Genomic DNA, 25,787 nt, shown 5'->3' with positions numbered 1-25,787 from the left:
TTTATAATAATACAAGTGTACCTATTTCTTGCAAAATAGCGGTGCATTTTTAAGTTTGTGTATCATAATCTATACTAATATATAAAGCTGCAGTGTTTGTTTGTTTGTTTGTTTGTTTGAACGCGCTAATCTCTGGTACTACTGGTCCGATTTGAATGATTCTTTCAGTGTTGGGTAGTCCATTTATCGAGGAAGGCTATAGGCTATGTTTTTTTTCAAAATTAGGGATCCGTAATAAAATTGCTATTTTGTAACACAAGGTGTAAAATCGAAAACCTATTTTTGCGTGCGCTGCAAAAACTATTGACAATAGAACAAAATGATGTACAGGCTATAATATAGGCAATATTTTATTACTTATAAAACTATCGCGTGAATTATACTTTATATGGCAAACCAACGTTTGCCGGGTCAGCTAGTGGTATGATAAGACGGCAGTGTTGTTTTCGTTTCTCTGACGATTCAGTTGTGATGTGTATTAAGTATTTCTAGTCGTCTTTTAACTTATATACTTATAGAACTTTGGCATTTGTATTTTTATGTTCAATTTGTACACATTAAATATTTGAAGCGTAGTTAATATGCTTAACATTTTAGCCGACTTCAAAAAAGGAGGAAAAAAATACCCACGAGTTGAGAACCACAATTCGTCGGTATCTTTTATGTTTGTCACCTCATAACTTTCGACTGGGTGAACCGATATTGATAATTCTTTTTTTATTTGAAAGCTAGTTCTCCTGATCTGACAATTGAATCCATTAGAAAACCATAAAAATCTTAAATTTGCTGTATGTATTTGCGCGATATATTAACGAATAACTCAATATCGAGCCAACCTATTTTGATGATTTTTTTTTATTGGAAAAGATGGTTTAGTTAGGTTCTGATTATGGAATCCATGACAAAGAAACGGAACTCTTCAATTCTTAGGAGCAAATTAAAGATACTCGGCCGAATCTTTTATATGCTATCCGAATATTTGACTCACCTACCGTAACGTCGTTATGGTCAAGTAATTGTCATAGATGTGATAATCAATGGAACTCCTTAACGATTTACAGTAAGGGTTAGAAATTCTGCCAAAGATCGTATCTGGCAGAATTTCAAACCCTCTGTAATCAAATTGCAATGTGCATTGCATAATTTAGTAGATCTAGGTACACATATTTAGACAAATAAGTATACTTTAGATTCACTAATAAACAAAAAATAATTAAAATCCACAAAAAATAACAACAATCCTAAATAAAATTAGATTGTATGAAAATACGCAATTCTTTTTATACTTTTTAGTGCATCTATTGTTTTGTTATAGTGCTTTTGAAGTCGGTTGTTTTCTTGTTAAAATTTTAACTGAAAGTATTGTATAACTTTTGGTAAAAACTAGTAAAAGATTTAGTTTTAAGTTTTGGTTTTGTAAAACTGTTTTATTTCTTCTACATTAATATATAAATGAATTCATTTATGAATCAGTTCATGAAACAGTTCATATTATCATTGTTTAAGACAGATGTCGCTTAGATGTGTATTTAAGACCACTCAGTAGAAGTAATAAGACTTCATCAGAGTTAGGTTAATAATACGAAATACAACTGTATGCTCACCGAGTAATTCTTGCGTAATCAATTCGATACGCATTACATATCCGAGCATGACAGATCAGTCTCATTCGATACCAACAAAATAAAGTGCCCAGTGCGCCTTAATAATTTTAACTTCAAATATTTTACCAAGTACACAATAATTATTTTCCTCAAGAACGCCATATCGAATCATATTCAATGAAATATCATCTTTTCACTGAAATTTTCTAAACAAGCGAGAAAAAATGTTTTCTTCGTTTTTATCAGAACGCGAGAGTCGTGATGAAATGAGAAATTTTCTCATTCTATTCAACTCGAAAGAAGTCTTTATAAACGAACTATTCTCTTTTATGTCTGTTGTTAGAAAACTTTACCAATATCCAAACAGTGATAGACACCTTTATTGTAATTCAATCATTGTTTTACCAAACTTGTGTGTTACAATTAGGTACCTTATTTCGCACATTTATTGGGTTAATATGTTAACGTTGTAGGGAATCGGGTCTTTGTTATTTACTTCGATTCGTATAGCTAAAACATTTTTCGTTATTGTATTATCACGGTAATTGTGTGAAAATAGAATGGCCACGTGATTCAAGATAGGAAAATGTATATTATAAATCAAAATCTTTTAATTATAAGTCACATTATTACAACACGGGTATACTTACATTTAGATAATATATGACGCCCTGCAAGGGCATAGAAACGTTTTATATCAAATAATAAAGTTTCTTACAAAATATTATTAAGATGTAAGTTTCACGGATAATTATATTATTATAAAGATTATTATAAAGATATATTAATAACTATTATTATTAATATATCTTTATACTTCTTTTACTTAATTATGTTCAAATAAAATTTGAAAAACAAAATTTTATGAACGATGAGGGATTCGAACCTACGACATCTGGCGTTCCGTGCCGGTGCTCTAACCAACTGAGCTAACCGTTCGAGTACCGCCTCGTTATAAAATTCTGTTTGTTGAGATGTCGCTCTTGTAAATCTAAACAGTTTAATTCAATGAAATATCATTGTAATAAAATTTTGTTTTTCAAATTTTATTTGTGTATTAATCCTAGAAGTGAGGGTTATAACTTTAAAAACATCACATATTGCTTAATTATGTTGTTCATATGTTTTACTTTTTAACATGCAATATACTTAATTAAAATATCAAGTTAATACTGGAATTCGTATCTTAATTATGAATCTAGTTTTCCCTTTTTAAAAGGACATAAACCATCATTGATTTATTAATTTGTAAAACATATTTTTATATTATTTGCTATGGTTTTCTTTACTCTCGTTCCGAAAACCTGAAACCGTTCAATTACCGCGTCGTTATAAAATTCTGTTTGCTTTGTTCAACTCTCAGGTTGTGGCTTCGTGAACGGTCAGCGGCTTAGAGCACCGGCACGGAACGCCGGAGGTCGTGTGTTCGAATCCCGCATCCTTCATAAAATTATGTTTTTCAAATTTTATTAATGCAATTTCAGTAAAGTCCACTGCCCATATTCGCTTGTCAAACCAGAGTAATCGTTGTCAGTGAACGATGAGTTTTTTTTTTTATTATTATTTATTAGTTGCGGGCCTTTTCTATCAGTTAACGCGATTCTTCGGACCACAATATTTTTTTTATGTCTGAACTATGTGCCTTTCTAGTTAACTTGTTTTGGTACTGCAGTTAATAGCTAATTAATCAATTCTTCGTCGGACAAAGTCGTGCATTTTGAGTACGTACGGCAAGCGCCGAGTCCAAATTCAAATTCAAAATATCTTTATTAGTATAAAGTTATTTACAATAACAGACTGATACTGACTGATAGATTTAGATAATCTGTGTTAATCGCTCATTGCAAGTTATCGATTACTGACTTATACAAAACAATTCCAAGTATGAGTCCAAAAATAAGTTGCATAAAAATATTGACTGAATAATTGATCCTTTGAATCTTCTAAAATTTCTTATATCTTCGTTCCAAGAATAACTCATAAGTACTACTTTTTACTGCAACTTTAACCAGATGAAGTTTGAAGAGATCATTGAAGCAGCTTTAAGTTCTATTATTAGCTGTTATTGGATAAAATCAATAAATCTTTATTGTAAGCATAGGTATCATAAATAAACGTAAGACGTCCGATAAAATTAGAAGTGAAAATAGAATCGTTAACATGTTTATAGATTGAGTTTTATAACGTGTTTATAAAACAAGATAATTTTTAATTTGTTCATCAAAAAGATAAATATTATAGTGTTAGCTAATTAATATGCAGTAATACTGAATAAGTCGACTTTATCAATATTTGAGATAGTAATTTCGTAGTAAATTCGACCACATTTTAATATTATCATTACGTCTGTATCAATGATGAAGTATATATGACATGTTCAAATTCAAATTCAAATTCAATTATTTTTATTCAAAATAGGATGTGACATCACTTATTGAAAGTCAAAAACTACCACCCATTCCAAAATGAATGCCTCAGACTTGAGAAGAATGGGCGCAACAAACTCAGCGGGCTTTTTTTTTCATCGAATAAATATGTTTACAAAGTAATATTGTACAATTAAACTTATTATTTAATAACCTGAGGGTGGTCACTCCATTCCCTATCTGTGGTATCATTAAGAAAGTTTCATGGATGTGACATGTAAATAATAATAACATGCATCAACGAGACAACAAGAACTATGAGGAATAAAAAGGATGAAAACAATATTTTTTGTCATTGTCAGAGTTTTTGTTTTGTTTTTTGGTCGCAACTAACACTGGTGATCGGAGTTTATTAGTAAAATTTTGTTGTTTGGCGGTAATTCATAAACTCAACTTAAGAGTCATGGTACCAAAAGTTGCACCTTTTTATTTAAAATAAAATAACTTGCTTTGTCAAAGCACTAGCGTATTCATTCATGATTAAGAATTCTTTAACATAAAAGATGATTTATAAAAATGGTCATTCTCATCACAAAAGTAAGTATACATTCAACTTTTCGTAAGTTCAAAATATCACTATTGGAACAAATACCACCCCGTTTTACTGCTTTCTAATTTGTCCAGGTTCTAGGACTATTTCTCCCTTTTGAGTGTATGCGCATGGCAAATCCAGTTTGTACTTCATCATAGTTCTATACTATAAAAAATCCACTTAGTTTTCCTTTTCAACTAAGATAAACCACTTTTTATATTGTTATATAATAACCTCTACGTATTTTTAAATCTTTTTCTTCTTGTCAGAGTTACTTAATTAAATTATTGAAACTTTTGTGAGACATTATCAAAACTAAAAAATGAATACATGAAACATAAAAGTAACATTTCACTCCTCCTAAAGGTACAATCTACTATCCTACTTTTACCGATGGGATGTGAGTTAAGGCGTTTTAATTTATTAAGCTATTGCATAGCTTCTATCGCGGGCCTTGAGCGGGGAGACCGAATCCAGAAATACCGTAACAAAAATAACCTAACACTTACTTACTAGATCTATAATGATATTTCTATGTGTTTTTGTGCAGAATGTCTCAGGTTCGAGCCTGGGGTACGTCTTGATTTTTTTTAATTTCTTTATTTTTTTTATCACGTTTTTTAATTTTTATTATAATGACAAGCATTTTTATTTAATTTCACCTGTCCCGTTGTCTATCTGTAATCAAATCTTGCAAGTAAAATTTTACTCACTTCCCGTTTACTTTTTTTTTAATTAATTTTATCAAACAAAACTGCATAAATAAAATAAATAAATAATTATAATTGCGTAAGTTGATAAAAAATGCTATGCAATAGCTTTACCGCGGCAGTCCCCGAGTGCCACACGTCTTTTTATGTTTTTATAACGTGTAAATATATTATGTTGATGATAATTATCCTAAAAAAAATTTATTGAATTAGGCGTTACTTTGCGGAGATCCATAATTATACAAATGATTTAAGTTTTCTTTAGTAAATTTATTGAATTAGGTGTTACTTTGCGGAGATCCATAATTATACAAATGATTTAAGTTTTCTTTAGTAAATTTATTGAATTAGGTGTTACTTTGCGGAGATCCATAATTATACAAATGATTTAAGTTTTCTTTAGTAAATGTATTGAATTAGGCGTTACTTTGCGGAAATCCATAATTATACAAATGATTTAAGTTTTCTTTAGTAAATGTATTGAATTAGGCGTTACTTTGCGGAGATCCATAATTATACAAATGATTTAAGTTTTCTTTAGTAAATGTATTGAATTAGGCGTTACTTTGCGGAGATCCATAATTATACAAATGATTTAAGTTTTCTTTAGTAAATGTATTGAATTAGGCGTTACTTTGCGGAGATCCATAATTATACAAATGATTTAAGTTTTCTTTAGTAAATTTATTGAATTAGGTGTTACTTTGCGGAGATCCATAATTATACAAATGATTTAAGTTTTCTTTAGTGAATGTATTGAATTAGGCGTTACTTTGCGGAAATCCATAATTATACAAATGATTTAAGTTTTCTTTAGTAAATGTATTGAATTAGGCGTTACTTTGCGGAGATCCATAATTATACAAATGATTTAAGTTTTCTTTAGTAAATGTATTGAATTAGGCGTTACTTTGTGGAAATCCATAATTATACTAATGATTTAAGTTTTCTTTAGTGTTAGTTCCGCCAATATTTGTTTTAAAAAAAAACAATTCCACACGTGTCTCGCCTCTACACGAGGCATCCTCAGGACGTGTTGTCTCGCCAAAATCTGGCACGAGACAAAAATTGTTTGGAAACAAATATTTGCGGACTTAACACTAAAGAAAACTTAAATCATTTGTATGATAATTATCCTGGCTAGAACGTTTTGAAGTACATGAAAAATCACGGTTAAAGATACTGGTTTATACATTGATATTTTTTATGGCTATTCTAATTAATTTTAATTTTTCATATTTGTATCATTTATAAATGTGAAGTTTCATTTCAATTCGACGTTTATAAGTGGAGTAAAATTAAAGATTCCGTAAAGTATATACATAGATACAGATAAATATGCGTAAAGCATATAAACAAAATCTTGATCGCAATTAATGATTACTAGTTTTTCGATACTAATTCAGAACTTGATATATTCGGTAGTGGGCTGATAAGGTTTAAAGAAAGTGTTGATAAACACTTACCCCCTTATTCATAATAGTCTGCTAACTTAAAGCATTGCTAATTCTCACTCTGTCTTCTTCTATTGACCTAAGTCAGAATGAGAAAAAACACTCCTTAGCGGCTGTTTAAAGTTAGCGGACCATAATGAATAAGGGGGTTAGCTGGTACTCAATCTGCATTAGTCAAATAAATAGTTTTTCTTTTTATTTCGTCTCCATTATTTCAATTAGTAAGTTAAATTTATAATTAGTACTTGCATTTCTTATTTTGTTTTTACTGTAGCGAAAATCTATTTTTCAGAAGTATCTTTTTTTGTAATTTTTATGTTCACCATAATAAATGTCCTATACTTTAGAACTACTAATTGTAACATAAGATTAACATTATTAACATAATAGATAAAATAAATAATTCAGGTTTCACATATAAAGTTAGTTTCATGCTATTAATCCCCCATTTAAGTGCTCCAGTTGGCTCCTCATAACTGAACTTAAGCTTCTGAAAATGAAATGATAAGAATATTTTATTTCGACTATCACGGATTCCCATTAGAACGGTATTTGTCAAATTGTAAACGGAATATGGAGTACGTGCCTAAACTACACAAAGACGGTATTAGATACCCGAAATAAATTTAGGGTAAATAAATATTCCCATAATAAATATTTCATTGAAGTTCTGCCCAAAAATATCTAATAGGGCTATTGTTATCATTTAAGCTACATATTTTTATGAAAAAGGAGGACAAACGAGCATACGGGACACCTAATATTAAGTGATCACCGCTGCCGACATTCTCTTGCAACACCAGAGGAATCACTGGAGGGATGTCGGCCTTTTAGAATTGTACGCGCGATTAGAAAGTATCCATGTCATATTGTCCTGGATTCACCGCAAAAGGAATGGAATGGAACCTTCATTCCATTGTAAAGTTGTACGTGTAAGAAGGGTCCTAGAAAATCAAGATTTGGGAACGCCATACATTCAGATGGTGATGATGATATCCTAATTTGTGGAGTATCGGGGAAGGTGGAATTCGGCGGCAGGAATCAGGACAAACAGCTCTTTGAAACACTCCCCGTGATAAGGTAGAATACACACAATGAAGCGGGATCTCTACGCAAGCTCTTTTTACCAGTGGGAGGCTCCTTTGCACAGGAAACCGGCTAGATTTTGGATACCACAACGGTGCCTACTTCTGCCGTGAAGCAGTAATGTGTAAACATTACTGGGTTTCGGTCTGAAGAGCGCCGTAGCTAGTGAAATTACTGGGCAAATGAGACTTAACAACTTATGTCTCAAGGTGACGAGCGCAGTTGTTGAGCCGCTCAGAATTTTTGGGTTTTTCAAGAATCCTGAACGGCACTGTATTGTAATGGGCAGGGTGTATCAATTAACATCAACTGAACGTCCTGCTAGTCTCATCAGTTTTTCATAAAAAAGAAAGTCTCTAGATCCCTTTAGTGATCTAGCCGTTCCCAGAGTACTAGTCGTCCCTGTTAATTCGAGCAGCTCTGCGTTGCTCCCGGCATATGGTTTGAGCTGATACTGGGATTGCCCTGATCAGAGATCAGAGCAATACTCCGTATGTGTCCAGATATTCGAGGGGACATTTTACTAATCAGTATAATGTCGTGTCAAATTTATTAAAGGTTATAAGATAAATGGTTTTCTTAATATAGATACCACACACTGGGAATGGAGCGAACACCATCAGGCTATATAGTTATAAATGTTTATTGTACGATTTTACATTGTAACTTCTCTTTCATTAAGAAAGAAGCCCACTGAGTCTTTTGCGCCCGTTCTTCTCAGGTCCGTGGCACACTATTTAGAATGGGTGTCGGTTTTATTACGTTCAATAAGTGATTTTAAATAAAAAATATTTTAATTTAATTTATTTTTTATATTAATTATTATTTTTTTGAATTATTTTAAATAAAAATATTTTACTTTCGAATAAAATATTTGAATTTGAATAAAAAAATCGCTTTAGATTGCTGTCTGGAAAGAAGTAACTCAACGTTAGAAAAAAACAGATTTTCCTTTTTATTTTTCTTAGGAAATGTGAAAAAGACATAGTTTTCGAATTTCCACGCTTAGCTATATATTTGAGATTAACGTTCCAGCTATTGGATGGCCATATCCAATCTTAAAGCAAACACTCCATTAAATGCTCCGTACTTTATTGATAGCCGAATCACTTCGATAATTACAGTAATTACTCTTCTCTACCGAGAGGTCAACTATTAATTACCGCTATTAGTGTGCTATAAAATATAGACTTACTAATGGAATTGTTTTGGACATAACTTACAGCCCAACAGACATATACTTTAAATCTTATTTCTTTACACGAGCAATTCTTGTATATATTCCGAATCCCGGAAACGGCTCCAACGATTTTAATGAATTTTAGTATACAGGTAGTTTCGGGGGCGTGAAATCGATCTAGCTAGGTTTCAATTATAAAAAATGTAGTTTTATCCGTGTTTTAATGAGAAACTGCTACAATAACATTAGAATACAAAGATAAATTTCGCCACTATATACAAGACTATAATAGCTCAGATGGGACATTGGGTGATCCGGAAAGCAGAAGACCCGGGTACTGAGCTGTTGTTCTTCGATGTTTCATTCATGACTTAATAGTTCAATATATTGTGATTGGCATTTAATTTTCAGAATATATAAAAAATTGCGTAACAAAATTCGTGAGATCCATCATGATAAGCACCGCCTCACATGTCCGTAACGATATTTTTATCGTAGTCAGCCTTCAAACTAGGTTTTACTTTAACTCCGAGAGTGAGTCGAATCGGAAAAAATATTTCATACTTCATGTTTAACTTAACTTATATCTAAGTAATTATATTTGCTCTGTTCTACTTTTAATAATAAGGGTGTATTGAAATAAAATTAAAAAATATATACATATATATTTTCAATTGATTTAATATAATATTCAGAAAAATAACGTGGTAACGTAAATTGTTTTTAGAAGGTGTTGTGTACTTGCTATCTCTCTTACCTAGTATTTGAGTGAAAGGGATGCCACGCAGTTAAGCCGTGCCTATGTTACGGGCAATTTGATAAGTCCGGGCACTATTAATAATGGCCGGTCTGTATTTATAATGCCCGACTCAATTGGACAATGTGATTAAAACGGCATAATTATTCACTTTTCCCGGCCATTATGAATAATGCCCACCCAGTCTTGGGCAAAGTAATAAAATAGGTTTACTGTAGTGTTTTTGTTTAATAAATGAAATTAAACTCACAAAATTATCATGAAAAGCTAACAAAAAATAATCTTTTGAACATAGTAGTTAAAAAATTAAGATTATTTAAAACATTTTAGAATGTAATAACATCATTAGTTACCTACTTTTATTTTGACAAAAATATTACTTAAGAACAATAGTTTAAAAATTAGTAAATTGAGAAAAATCAACATAAATATCTAATAATTAAGGACTGTGCAAGAAAGTTATTAAACTTAGAATTATTTATTCTTGCAAGATGAGCTTTTGTGACATATGGAATTGCAAAGAATGTTTGATTTCTTGCATTTACAACGTTTAAAATTGCAGTCACCACTACAGTTACAGTGCTGGAAGCCTTGTCCATCAAAATGAGAGTCTCTTCGAGCACATTCTCGAAGAGTAATATCAACTTTTGGAACATCGTCGATCGAAATGAACTTTTCTTTACACACAGTAAACTGATTTCTGGAGTATGGAGTTGGTTTAATATACCGTGTTTAGTTCCAAACTTATAAAGTTTTTCTTTTTCGACAGATATAATTATAGCAAGTATATTACGACCTTGACCTTACGACTTTGGCCTATTTCTGCAATAGGAAATTTTGCATTTGAACGCGCCAACATTTTATCACATTGCCCGGTCCAAGTGATAGATTCAAGCTATCTCAAACACTGACTTATTACATGGACCACGGGCCGTCGGGCATTATTAATAATGGCCGGTCCTTATTAACAATGCCCAGTTAATCACGTTGCCCGTAACACCCATACCGTTTCAATACATTTTGAATATATACTCTTTAAGCTATGTGATTGAAGCTTCAAAAGTTATAGTTCGGTAGATTTCTCATGACAGGCATCGTCATGCTCGCTTAAATGCCACTGCTTGTGGCTGCGACGTGGGGTGGGCCTCGTGAACGGGCGCTACTTGTGGTGGCTGAATGATCCTGTTATCGGGAGGTCTGCTTCATGTTTTTTTTATTTCGTTTATTTGGGTAGGTGCCTTAAAATTAAAGTTATTATATATTTTATTTAATAACATGCTCGCATAATGCCTTTATTTATTTGTTGTATGTGTGGATTGATGCATCTACTGTACTCGATAACTCTTGTGTTTATAATTATTAATTTACTTATTTTTGACTTAATTTCTTCGTTTAGTTTAGTTTCTTTTATTTTTGACGGTTGAGTATTTTTGTTGCGTCACTTTGCATAATATATTGTAATTTTAATGATTTGTAAAATGCATTAAAAATAAGAACTTGTAACACCTAAACTGTTTTGAAAAGGGCAACCTTTCCCGAACAGCCGTTCCCAATATACAGTCAAGTAACTATCGTTGACATTTCTGTCCCAATAAACTTATCAACGGTAACTCATCTTATCCGTGCACGCATACAAGCACACAGCCGGTCTGAGGTTCGAGTCTCCTTAGGAGACGCCCCGCGACTGTTGTTGCGTAGTCTTTGCGGCCTCCACGGCCCACGTCCTACTTCGCTGTGAAAGCCAGGGCTGCTAACAGCACAGAGGAGGTTTTAGTCGGTATGGGGCGTCCGCTTACGCGACAACTCGAGTCCGACATATTACGCCCCGTTCCGGGGCGTAAATACGTAACAGTATTTCCTCCTCTCAAAAAAAAAAAAATAATCCGTGCACGCTGTCTGTCAATGGGACGACGTACAGTTTACCAGCGATATAAAATTGGTATGGAAATTTTAATTCACGCGTCCCAATATAAGACGATAATAATGACATATCGGGTATATTGGGACAGCTTCAGATTATTGACAGGTAATTACTGACAGTAGAAGAAATTACTAATTTATCGCAATCTGTAGATAGTATATTGGGAACGGCCGGCCGTAAGGAAATCTGCCTTCCGAATGAGCTATTTAAAAAATGACATATTTCAAGAGTAATATGATGTACCTATGAAATAAAAATATTTTTGACTTGATTTGATTTCGTTAATAAGGGCATAACCAGCGTACCATTAACATTAATGATTTGCTGATAAAATATTCACTGAGCTTAATTTCTATAAAGTCTTACTGAATGCAGCTTCAAGTTGAGTTAAGTCGTGATTACTTTATTTATTATTTAAGAAACACTCTTAAGTCTAAAGCATCAAGTAATTTACTGATTTAGAACTCTCTAATGGTTAATGGGACTTAAACTGTCTAGTATTAATTATGCAGAGCATTAGAGAAAATTTAATGATAATTAATTATATCTACTGTTTGAGTGAATAATTATTGTATTGATTCGGCTTATTCGGTAGTTGTACTTTTTTTATGGAATAGGAGGACAAACGAGCGTACGGGTCACCTTGTGGTAAGTGATCACCGCCGCCCAAACTCTTGCAACACCAGAGGAATCACAAGAGCGTTGCCGGCCTTTAAGGAAGGTTTACGCGCTTTTTTTGATGGTACCCATGTCGTATCGTCCCGGAAACAAAGCACAAGGAAGCTCATTCCACAGCTTTGTAGTACGAGGAAGAAAGCTCCTTGAAAAACGCATTGTGGAGGACCGCCACACATCCTCCAGATGGTGGGGATTATATCCTAACTTGTGGCGTGTCGTGCGAAGGTGGAATTCGGCGGCAGGAATCAGGTTAAACAGCTCTTCGGAACACTCCCCGTGATAAATGCGGTAGACAATGAAGCGACGTCTCTACGCAACGACAAGAGATCCGGCCATTCACAGAGCACTGGGTCCCCGACAATTCGAGCTGCTTTTACAACCTTACAAATAAACTTGGTATAAAGGTACCTGAGGATAAACAAAGCATATGCAAAATGCTTAAAATATCGTTTACTTAAAATATCGATAACACTGTCAATAAATGATAATTCTGAAGTTTTCCGAATGACAAGGAAACGTAGTACGTCTAATAAATGTATATTTCTAAACATTTTGCATATTCTTTAAGCCAATTTAATTTGTAAGGCCGTTACACTTGAAATAATACATTAGTCAAAAATTTGAGTTGATATCTGTCCTGTTCAAGTACATACATACACGTAGTCTTAAATATTTTTTTAATAAATTTTCTTAAATTTTGTCAAAGTCGTTTTCATAAATGATTCTGTTTGTTTCAGATCAAACAGCTTTAATGAAGTTACATCAAAACTAGAGCAGAATACACGTGAATAAGATATAAATGTATTCTGTTAGAAGATGGTAGCACAATTCGTGTCAACAGCAAGTCTCCGCGTTCCACACAGAAAAGTCCATCAATCAAAGAAATCACAACATGCCATCACACATAAACATAAAAGATTTATGATGCCAAGTTGAGTAAACGAAACTATGCAGAGCGAATGGAATGTAAACCAATCCTTATACAATAGCACCTTCAGCAATTATTCTGAAACTGAACAAAATGACAATGTCACTTCATTACAAGACCCTATTGAGGACAAAGCCATTCAGGCCGCATTTTGCACCGCTTACACGATCATTTTCGCCGTTGGGATCTTTGGTAATGCCCTTGTTTGCTACGCTGTAATTAGGAACCGAGCCATGCAAACTGTTACAAATCTCTTTATCACGAATCTGGCCCTATCCGACATTCTATTATGTGTATTTGCAGTTCCATTTACACCTCTGTACACTTTCCTAGGCCGATGGGTATTTGGTGGACCGTTATGCCATATTATGCCTTACGCTCAAGGCTGCAGTGTCTATATTTCAACATTAACACTGACTTCAATAGCTATTGATAGGTTCTTCGTTATAATCTATCCTTTTAAGCCCCGGATGAAAATAAGTACCTGCATTGGACTCATAATTTTTATATGGGTTTTTGCTTTAACCGTAACCTTTCCTTATGGTTATTATATGACCCTGCAAGATATATTCTGTGAAGAAAAATGGCCGTCAGATCACATCCGCAAAGCTTTTGGTGCAGTTACGACCATTATGCAATTTGCTATTCCATTTATAGTTATGGCTTTCTGTTATACTTGTGTTAGTGTAAAGCTAAATGATAGATTAAAATCTAGACCAGGCAGTAAAAATAGCAAGAAAGAAGATGCTGAAAGAGAAAGAAAGAGACGGACAAACAGAATGCTTATAGCAATGGTTGCTATATTTGGATTGTCATGGCTGCCGTTAAATTTAATAAATATTAGTAGCGATTTTTATTCATTTGCAGAAGATTGGAGGTACTATATGGTAATGTTTTTTGTAGCCCATTTCATTGCTATGTCTTCCACGTGTTACAATCCATTTCTTTATGCATGGCTAAATGAGAATTTCCGCAAGGAGTTCAAGCAGATATTACCATGTCTGAGTGCTTTAGTCACTAAAAAACCTAAGAGGAATTTCAACCAATCAGAGAGGACAGGGATGTATCGATCTGAAAAGACTTGTAATGGAAATGACACTGTTCAAGAGTCTTTATTGACGTCTACTATAAATAGGATACCTTCAGTTAGATATAAAATAGAGCTTAACGATAAAGTCAAGGTTTATAAGGACGAGGGTAATGTGAGTCCAGACGAGAAGGCCGAGGACAAGCCGAGCTCGAACGAAGACTGTATTAAAATGTACATGTTTGTTGATAAAACTGTTGTTACTTCAGACAAGGAGCCTATTGTTTCCGCACTGTAAGGATCGGTGAGTGTTTATCATTTTTTTATGATACTAAGTGACAAGACGAGCAGAACGTTTAGCTGATGGTAATTGATACACACTGCCCACTACAATGCAATGCCGATAAGAATTCTTGAAAAACCCAAAAATTCTGAGCGGCACTACAATCTCATTTTAAGTCTCATTTGCCCAGTAATTTCACTAGCTAGGGCACCTTTAAGACCAAAACACAATAATGCTTACACATTACTAGTGCGCAGTTTTATAATTTTAATGCACCATTTCATGAGAGTAAAGGTAATTCTTTACTAATTAAATAAAACATATTTTTAAATATTTTATTTGACTATAACAATAAACTAAAGAAGATGTTCTAAGAGCCCCCCTAATGCTCGAATAAACATTCGGCACTTCTTCAAAAAGTTTGTTCTATGGCGACGCAAATGAATAGTGGTGATTTACTGAGCAGTTTGGTAATGAAAAGTTGAGCTATGCATATTCGTAAATGCGTTTTAGTGATAAAAGGTTTCGAATAAACCTTATCCTCTAAACGTCCCCAATAAAAAAGGGAGGGAAGGGATTTAAAGGAGGTCGACGGGTATCCGGCTTATTACACCCGACAAATAAAGGACTATTTAAAACAAGCCTTTCCCGGGAGTTGGATTGGCAAGCTTGGACCAATATTGTGGCCGGCAAGGTTTCCAAAAAAGGAGAATATTTCTAACAAATACATACATCAAGATAGAAAAGCACACATATAAAACTGAAAACAAAATTTTAAAAACGATACGGGACTCAAACCCGCTACCTCTCGCGTTCCGTGCGATCGCTCTTTCCAACTGAGCCAAACTGCCAACTGAGAGTTGAACAAAGCATACAAAATTTTATAAACGATACGTCACTCAAAGGGTTGGCTTAGTTGGAAAGTTGGCTTAGCGCTCGCGGGAGGTCGCGGGTTCGAGTCCCGCATCGTTCATAAAATTTTGTTTTCAGTTTTATTTGTGTAATTAATCCCAGAAGTGAGGGTTATCACTTTAAAAAAACATAACAAATTGTTAAGATAGAGAAGGTAAGTGAATCTTTGTTATTGTTACCGATTTTAATTGAGAAGTCGTAAACAGTCGTATTTCGAATATTAAACCACTAACTAACACACACATTGACAAATCAAAATTGGTCATGCGTTAACGGCCTGGCAGATCGTATATACCGTAGTTTATTTAACTTCTGTGACGACAACAACAACGACAATATAGCAAACTTGATAGAATTTTCAAAGGTAACAGACACAGCATGAAACTATGCTGCAAATTTTTATTTAAAACGCGATATTATAAATCCAATTCAGTAAATCATAAAGCAAACACTGCTTAAAATAAATAACTCACAATATTGTAATATTTCATTTTATCTTTGACGTAACAAGACTAATATCATGAATAACTCAACAGTATTTTATTACACCGAATCAGTGGCAGTAAAAAACTCAATCGGAATAATAGTTTTTTCGCCGCCGCGTTCCTGAGTGCCTATAAAAATAGTTTATATTGTGAAAACATTGCAATATTATATTTTGTACAATATAAGGGGAGATTTAGATGCAGAAAGATGAGGAAAATTGTTTCAAATTCTTTATGATGAAAGTAAAATATTCAGTTTTCTTAATTATTCTTAGGTAGTTTATATTTTTAAATATTTTTTTTCGAATTTCAATTTAAAGCGCTTAACTTGCAATGTTTCTTTTTTATGGAAAAAGGAGGACAAACGAGCGTACGTGTCACCTGGTGTTAAGTGATCACCGCCGCCCACATTCTCTTGCAACACCAGAGGAATCCCAGGAGCGATGCTGGCCTTTAAGGAAGGTGTACGCGATTTTTCTTAAGGTACCCATGTCGTATCGTCCCGGAAACACCCCACAAGGAAGCTCATTCCACAGCTTTGTAGTACCTACGTGCAAGAAAGCTCCTTAAAACTGCACTGTATAGGACCGCCACACATCCAGATGGTGGGGATGATATACTAATTTGTGGCGTGTCGTGCGAAGGAATTGTTTGTTTAAATCAAATCTAGCAAGCATAATTATTAGATCTCTCTTTCTTCGTTTCTGTATGTTATGCGTGTCTGTTATTATAATTATGACAGTAATAGTGAAATGTTCACGAAGCATCCTTACACAAACATTGAATTTAAACTCTTACGGCCTTACAAAAAAAAACTTGGTATAAAGTTATAACTAAGCATAAACAAAGTATATGAAAATGTTTACAACATCGTTGACAACACTGTCAATACAATGATAATTCTGAAGTTTTCCGAATGACAAGCTGCCTTGCAAATAAACGCGGGAAACGTTATACGTCCGAAGTGTCTATTTGTTAACATTTTGCATTTTCTTGTTGTTTTTCTTCTTCTTCTTCATCATAAATGATTAGTTATAACTTTATGCCAATTTTATTTGCATGGCCGTTAAGGTGCATCTAATGCAAAAGAATAATTTATATTTATAGTTTATTCTTTATTACTTTTTATGAAATATTTAATATTTAAAACACTTTAAACTTTGAACACTAATCATATATTAGATACAGCACCTTACAAACTCATTTGTTTTGTATATTACAGCCATTACAAAACACTCAATTGATAAAAGGAATAGCCGTTGAATTTCTTGTATGTTCTTCTCAAGAGCTCCACTTACAAAAGAAATCTTTATAGTGACGATTCAAAGGCGCTTGGTTTAAGCCTAATTTAAGACTTTGACTACATTATAATAATAATATATACTATGTTAAAATTGTGTTAGTTTAGTTCCGATGTCGGATCCAGAATTTGCTTCAGATCAGTATCTCTAAGGTCTCCTTTGAACGCTTTGACAGCGACTATTGTCCATTGCACTGTTAGAGAAACGAAGGTTGGTATACGCATAAATTAAGAGAGAATTTTTAGCATTACTATGTCTTCTGACTGTACTCAATGTTGACTCATAAACAATACATTTAAGTGGTATATCTAGTCGATTCAAATTGTGATTTTTACTGTTACATTTGAAATAAGAATTAAACAAGCATACCCAATTGTTGCATATTAAACGTTGGCAGAAATTGCAGTTAAGAAATTGTCCGTCGATATGCTTAGCCATCTACTTCTGCAGATACTAATTTCGTGTCGTAAACACATTTTTCTAAATGATAACAATAAATTAACATATTTTAATCCAAATAATAATAAAAAAAAAACTTTACAACCCTATAATAATATCATCACTTCGTGAAGCTAAGAGGTTTAACTTTTGATGTGCAGTGCTTCTTTAAATATTTCTCTTTGTTACATTAACATATGATAAAAAAAACACAATTTTATTGCAGTAATAGAACAGTACTATAATTTCATTCTAGTATGCACCCGAATCGACGCACTCACACATACACACGATTTATACAGCCGCTAAGCAATCTTGGTATGACAAAGCTATTGAGTGCCACGTCGTACGCCGTTGACACTGTTTTTTTTTATTGAAATAAGGGACGAGACGAGCAGCACGTTCAGCTGATGGTGATTGATACGCTCTGCCCATTACTTGATTTTCTTGAATTTGATTCTTGAAAAGCCCAAAAATTTTGAGCGATATTATAATTGCGTTCGTCACCTTGAGACATTAGATGTTAAGTCTCATTTGCCCAGTAATTTCACTAGCTACGGCGCCCTTTAGATCTAATCACAATGATGCTTACACATTACTGATTCACGGCAGAAATAGGTGCCGTTGTGGTAGCCATAATCTAGCCGGAATGCTGTGCAAAGGAGCCTCCCACTGGTAAATCTTCTATCTTCGATCTTTATAGATTAAAAACTTAATCATTTAACTTGTAGATTCACGTTTTGCAATTCACAAATGCATCAGATCAGATATGTTAATGTCATTTATTGATGTGATAATCTTATCGGTTACTGATCGGATCATGTAGTACTTAATCTACGCTATAAGTTCTGTTACAAATAAAAATGCATTTTTAATAACGTAATGTAGTCTAATAAAATATTAATATGTATTAATTTAATAGTCATAGCAAAAAAGTTAAAGATTTCTAATTTTTATTTTGGCTTCTACCTTTGGCCCTAATCTGTCTGGCCACAAATTCATAGATTTACGACTTTGACGTACAATAAACAGTTGTACTCACAATCACTCTCAAAAATTGTCTATAAGGTAGAGTTTTCGCTCAGTTGTGTTTAGACCGCGCTTTGTACACAACACCACGCAATAACAAAGTGTTAACAGTGAATATCTGTCCAAATACCAGCATATCCAAACTTAAAAATGATGGAGTGTCGTATTTCATGTACGTGCCCTTTTCAAGTAATAAATAGTAGATTGTTAACCAAGGGTCGAAAGAATCAATTCCCGAGGTATTTAGAAGTTTGTGCTAAGTTCACACTGGCTGTTTAGAAAGTCACATGGCCGCAGCATTTTTTTTATTAGTTGTTTTTTACATAAAACTCTTCACAGCTGAAAGCAGTTCTATTTTTGAAGTTCATTCCGGCCCTTAGGTGGGAGTGGAAGTAATTTGTATGAGTTTTTCCCTCTCTATGGAGCGAAGCAGCATTTTCCACCCAATAAGTATGAGAAATGAAAATTATTTAACTTGACGTTTTTAATCATGCAAACACCTCTGCTCGGACATTTTTTGAGTAGATTTTAATAGGCGATCGGGAGTCTAGTTATTAATTCTACGTTAATTATTTACGCACTATTTTTATGAGAAATTAAGTTACTGCTAGTTCTAGAGATTCTTATACGACTTGATGTGGCGATTAAGACTGACCAATATTTGCAGCCTTGACATTATTTTTTCTTGGCATAATTTGACATTATAATTTCACGATGTATGATTGCTTTTTGCTTAAACGCTTCAAACATATCTGATGGCTAGGAATTAGATCGGCTCCTGGCCAGTACTGACTTACGTATTAGCTACAGAGTACAGACCCTCCAACGGCCCTAGGGGGTAAAGATTAGTAGAGTAGAGAGACTGTTCTGTTGACTTAGCCACGCTTAGGTCTTCGTTCCTTTTGACCAGTTGTAACTTGCTGAAAAGTTTGAACTACGTTTTAAAAAGAGTATTGCAAAGAGATTCCACAACATGATTTAAGACAATTTCTTGATGCACTTTGTCTGAAGTGTTTCTTCTTTCACAAAAATTAAGCTTTGCGACTGACACAGGATGATGATTACTTTGCAATTTTCCGACCATTTGTGACGTCCTTGGCTTTGTGAATTTTCATGTTGTAATGGTTTTCAATGGGGAATTCTTTTTTTATAATTGAATTGGATATTACTTCTGTACTTTGATAAAGCCACTATCTTTAACTAAACGATTGGTCTAGAGCATGTTCTGTATATTTACGATAGCACCAAGCTCCAAGTCTTCTGTGATGATACGATTCCTTGCGAAAATCTTCATTTCACGCAATTTAATAAAAAAGCAAAAATTAGAAGTTTTTACGTTATGTCATCAGACATAACGTAAAAACTTGATAGCAGTATCAACTCTAACCGTGCAGGCTAAGAAATAGGGAAAAAAAAGTTTTTGCGTTGTTGCATATATATCGCAAGACCAGTTAGTATGGCGATACCCTTACTGTTTAAGTAGATAAGATTGACAATTTCCGATTGTAAACTTGTTTCATATTTATAACAAATTGAACGAGTATCTTTCCCACATCCGCCCACATATGCAATATCTAATGCATATGTAGTGATTTAGTATATTGTTTTTTTTTTTCAAATCAAATACGTATTTATTTCCCAATATGTAGTACAGTTACAATAGTACAGCAATACTTATTCTTAAAATGTTAAAACTACAGTTACGGACTACAGGAGCTCAAACTAGGTAGAACCTGTGATATGAGTCTCCTGCCCCCCCCCCCCCCCCACACACACTCTTAAATAATTATATAATTACATTTTATTGCCTATTATTGAGACTAAATATAAAATATGTTTGTGTGTGTATTTGATCATTATTTTGAATGCTTTTGGAAGAGAGTGTCATTCTCACCTCACCTTATAAGAAAGATGCCAACAGACGATAAAATTTCTTCCGGCACTGGTCAAAAAGTTGAGGTAGACTTGCATTACCAGTTCATGGCATTTTCAGCTTTATCTTTTGACTTTATGGACCACATTTTAATTAACATGTTTCTTATTCATTATATTTTCAAGATTCTAATAATAAAATCTGATACACGTTTTGGCTACATCGAAGAGAAAGAAAAACAGCGTGGGAGATGGCTTTGAGAATTTAACATCGTTTACAATCTCGGGTTAAAAGCAACATTATTGAACCTACATTCAGAAAACCCTTTTTAAAATTAAAATATGTTCGTGATATGTCAGGACAATATTTTCTGTGGATCTTCAAGACTTTATAATGTTTTTGTATGCATCTAATATATAAAATTATCATGTCAGGGTGTTTGTTACCAGACTCCTCCGAAACGGCTGAACCGATTTGTATGAAATTTTGTGTGCATATCGGGCAAGTCTGAGAATCGGCCAATATCTATTTTTCATACCCCTAAACGATAACGGTGACCCACCCCTAATTCTGCTTCGAGCCTGCTTCTGCTCCGCTGTCAGTTCATGAGGGATCCAACGCTAAGAAAGTTGCAGAACTTTCAATTCTTCGTGTAAAATTATCTGAATTTGACTCAATAGTTCTCGAGTTGTCTGTAATTCGCGGGATTACTTCAATAAGCCGCTTACCAGTACCCATATTTTTCGTGGGTAGGTAGGCAGCCCTTCACGAAATTCGTCATGTAAAGAAACCCGACCTCTCTTAATTTCTGCAACCCATCTCACGGTGCTCAAGCAAGGTGCTTTTCTCCCAAAATAATTTTGAAGGCAAGCAGTCTTGCGGAGAGAGAGAACTTTTAAAATCATAAAAAATCATCGCTCTAAAATCTTTTCGACTTAGTTCCAATTTGGTTGCGTACGTAGAACTTTGATGTGTGATAAGGAACAATTGACAAATGATATTTTATTATTACCAAGAAGGTTGCAGCGTTTCAAAAAATATAACATTCGAAATTCAAATAGTTCCGATTAGCGATTAGATAGTACGTCAATGGTAAAGTCTTAATTTTTTATGGGGCAAAATTTTATTCAAACATATAGTAATATCAAATAGTATTATAATCAGTATTAAATTATTTCTTTATACTGTATCATCAAAAATTATTATATTTTACACTAGCTGACCCTACAGACGTTGTTCTGTCAATAAACGGTTAGAGAGAAATGGTAAATGCGTGGATGTGTCACGATACACGCAGGGTGGGATCGTGACACGACAAACTATATATGTAAACCTTCCTTGAGCTTCAATCTACTTCAAAAGATTTCATTGAGATCAGTCGAATAGTCTAGAATTATTAGGGAACACACAAACATACATTCTCTTTTATATATTATATAGATTTGATTAAAAAGAGCGGAAAAAACGAATGCTGGGAGAGTTTCTTGCGCCCCTCTTCTCTCTCCGAGCGCCATTTGTTTCCGAAGCGGTAGTAGTAAGGTCGGCAACGCTCTTGTGATTCCTCTGGTGTTGCAAGAGAATGTGGGCGGCGATGATGACTTAACACCAGGTGACCCGTACGCTCGTTTATCCTCCTATTCCAATAAAAAAAAGGGTCTAGTATATTAGAAATGACATCAAAAACAATTTTGAGGAAATAAATGGCTTTAAAGTATATTTTATTTGATTCATCACTGAATATGATCCTGTCATTAATTTGATATTTCTATTAAATTTGCGTTTTGAAACTCAACCGATTTATTTGCAAATGTACGACAAATATAAAGTTTCGGCGACTACGAACAAGGAAAAATACGAAATCCAATAAATAAATATTGGATTGTTTCGACTGTCCAACCCGATAGAAAATCGGAATTGCTAACAGCACTTTTAATGCCCATCCCAGCTGAACTTTTAGTGTTTTGTTTAACAGGAAACGTCAATTTTACTTACACTTCGATTTTACAATGTTTTTTAACTGTTGGTAGAATGTTTCTAGTTGACATACTCAAAATTAACAGAGTTTCGTTGTTTATCCCAGCTCTATTTAAATAAAACTAAATATAAAAAGCTTCAATTCATCCTGTTTATGTAAATATTAAGACATTTTAAATTTAGAAAGTATTTTTTATATCAAGTCAAACATGAATATGCTAGTAAGGAATTCCTTTATACGTTTGATGCGGCTTGAAGTATGTTAGCTGTATTTATGCTTAAGTTAGCTGGTGAAATAACTGAGCTAGAAAGACTTAACTTATCTCAAAGCGAGAAATGCCGCGCAGAATTTCGGGTTTTTCAGTAATCCTGTAGTAATATTATGACTGTTCATTGGCAGTACATTTATGAAATTTTCATATGTGGGAGGCTCCTTTGCACTGGATTACGGCTAGATTATGGATACCACAACAGTGCCTATTTTTGCCGTGAAGCAGTAATGTGTATACATTATTGTGTTTTGGTCTGAAAGATACTTGCATCTTACGTCTCAAGGGGACAAGCACAATTCTAGTGCCACTCAGAAATTTTGGGCTTTTCAAGAATCCAGAGTGGCACTGCATTGTAATGGATAGGGCGTATCAATTACTCATTCCGTACTATCATAAAAAAAATATGTATATATTATAGAGACCGCACGTTCGGCTGTTGTACAGAATGCAACTTTAAAAACACAAATAACTAAAGAATAAAATATGTATTAATATTATATATATTATATATTTTAACCCGTCCGTTGGGCAGCCTATGCCACTAAGCGCATGGCGCCAACAATTACCTTATTTTAAAAATTAATTAACTTTTATTTAAAATATTCGTCTAGGCCTTAGATTATTTTTTATTGATTCCGCTAAATAGTTATAATTCTAACTCACATAGCATAATAATTTCAGTTTCATTCATCTGTTTAATCATCGGTAAATTTAATTGATTAGGATATCTTATATTAAAGCATTTACACTCTTTTTGAGTTTTAAATAATTTTGGGAAGCTTTTTGCATATATTTCAATTTCAAAATAAAACAAAGTCTGCAATAAAGATCCCAAGTCTTTTGTCGGCGAAGTTCGCATTATCTTAACAAATGTACAATTCTACCTTCTATGTTACATGTAGCTCCGGTTCACAAACATTTGAATGTTTGAACAATATATCATTTAAATAAAACACTTTTAAAGGATAAAAACGCGTGTAATTCCAGATCTCGTTTTCAGGGGGTCAAAGTATTTGACTCATTTCATCTGCAGTCCGTGTAACACTCGCGTTACTCAAATAAAATACAACATATCATTTATTCAAACACAGCATAAACAACGAGACAAAACAACATAATTTATTTTCTTTCTCTTTTACAGGTACGTGGAAACTGCGTTACATGGACTTCAAATTCAAACTTCCTACGGCCTTAGAAATAAACTTGGTACAAAGTTATAACTGATAATAAACCAATAATGTTTTACAAGAATTAAAAAAAATATATTTTATAATAGTTTAAAAAAAATCTAAAAAAAAACACGATAAATGCACAAAATTCTCTTTGGTATGCGATAATTTCCTAATATTAGATAAATCGGTTAAAGATATTGGTTGAAATTTAAAATTAACATCTATTCCTGCCTTAGCAACGATAGATGAAAATTATATAAATTAACAATAATCTTATTTTCCCAATTTAAAAATGGAATAATTTTAACAAATTAATGTATTGTCATCGGTCCTCGATAAATCTACGAAGTGTGAAATTTGGCCGTTTAAAGTGGGTCTAAATCGGGCCCAAATAAGTCGATTACAAACAAATATACATACAGGTGAAGCTAATACTCGTAAGAAGCTTGTAAAGATTACGAATAGACATTTTGCATATGATTGGTTTATTCGAACGTTTAACGTTTCCCGCCTTTATTTGCTAGGCTGCTTGACATTCGGAAAACTTCAGAATTATCATTGTATTGACAGTGCTATTTTGGTTTATTCTCAGACTCAGAATACAGATTGTTCTGTATTCTGAGTTCTCATGTATAACTTTACAGCAAGTTTATTTGTAAGCCGTTAGTATTTTAGTGTATTATTAAAATTACAAACTTCAATTATGTCAACATAAACTAATATGTCTTATTAATCTAACTAAAAAATTTACCTAAAGCCATTACTTTTAATTAAAGTAAATAATATAATGATTAGTGTATGAAATATCAATGTATAGTGTAAATTATAAATGTATATTTTCGTTAAATACGTAACAGCTTAGACAAATATTATATATAATAATGAATAATAAAAAAAATCGTTGCGAAAAGAATTCACATCAATAATGTTCTAACGAACTTGAGCCCATTGATGGTAATGCTTTTCTCTTAGTAACCAATTTGTATGAAATGATCTAGGTATGATGTAAATTTTGTGTATTTTTGTATGTGTATGTATGCAAACTAAGGCCAATGTATGATAACGTGAAATTAGATGTTCAAATAAAATGTACTTATTATAATGTAGTTGTTTCATTTCATGTAGGTCCCTATTTAGGGTTCCATACTCTAAGCGGAACACTAACTAGGAAGGCTATTCCTAAGACTCCGCTGCTCGTTGTCTATGTGTCTGTCTGTAAGAAGGCTGTAACATCAATGATGGGATTAACACATTTTGAGTTTTCCATGTACCAGCCATAGACATTAACAATATTAATTATTATTATAAGTAGGAGATTTAGGTGCACTTAAATCCTAGGATCAATTGTGCCCCCTCCTTGCGCTAGCGCGCCTACCCTCGACTTCCTAAGTCTAAAAAAATACAAATGAGCTGTGGAAAAATCGAGGCTACTGACTGGGAACGTGTGCCTGTGTGTGTGCTTACTGTGCTGGGATTTCAATTATATTCTCAAACCTATTACTTTTAAGAAGTGTAGGATTCTCAGAAAGGTATTTTTAGACTATTATTTATTATTAGTATTTTAAGCTGCTGCATAATCCTTAAACCTTGATATGCTTTTTTTCAACTTAAATTTTAGTGTAAGTACTCACGTAATAAAATTAAATATCATCCCCACCATCTGGATGTATGGCATTCCTCCTCAGTGCGGTTGTCAAGTAGCTTTCTTCCGCGTACTACGAAGCTGTGGAATGAGCTTCCTTGTG

At 33.4% G+C, this 25,787-nt stretch overlaps 1 protein-coding gene across 1 annotated transcript in view; it reads left to right on the top strand.

Annotated features, from left to right (window-relative positions):
- LOC126970314 (prolactin-releasing peptide receptor-like) overlaps positions 1 to 25,144 on the top strand; it is a 77,912-nt gene extending 52,768 nt beyond the window's left edge. The window contains exons 2-3 of the mRNA XM_050816158.1: positions 13,086 to 14,607; positions 24,012 to 25,144. Of these exons, the coding sequence (XP_050672115.1) occupies positions 13,297 to 14,601 (1,305 nt within the window). The 5' untranslated portion in view covers positions 13,086 to 13,296 and the 3' untranslated portion in view covers positions 14,602 to 14,607; positions 24,012 to 25,144. The remainder of the gene's footprint in view (positions 1 to 13,085; positions 14,608 to 24,011) is intronic.
- Positions 25,145 to 25,787: the final 643 nt, after the last annotated feature.

This window comes from Leptidea sinapis, chromosome 20, assembly GCF_905404315.1.
Source record: "Leptidea sinapis chromosome 20, ilLepSina1.1, whole genome shotgun sequence".
NCBI classification, from domain to species: domain Eukaryota; kingdom Metazoa; phylum Arthropoda; class Insecta; order Lepidoptera; family Pieridae; genus Leptidea; species Leptidea sinapis.
This window is presented reverse-complemented; position numbering and strand designations above follow the sequence as displayed.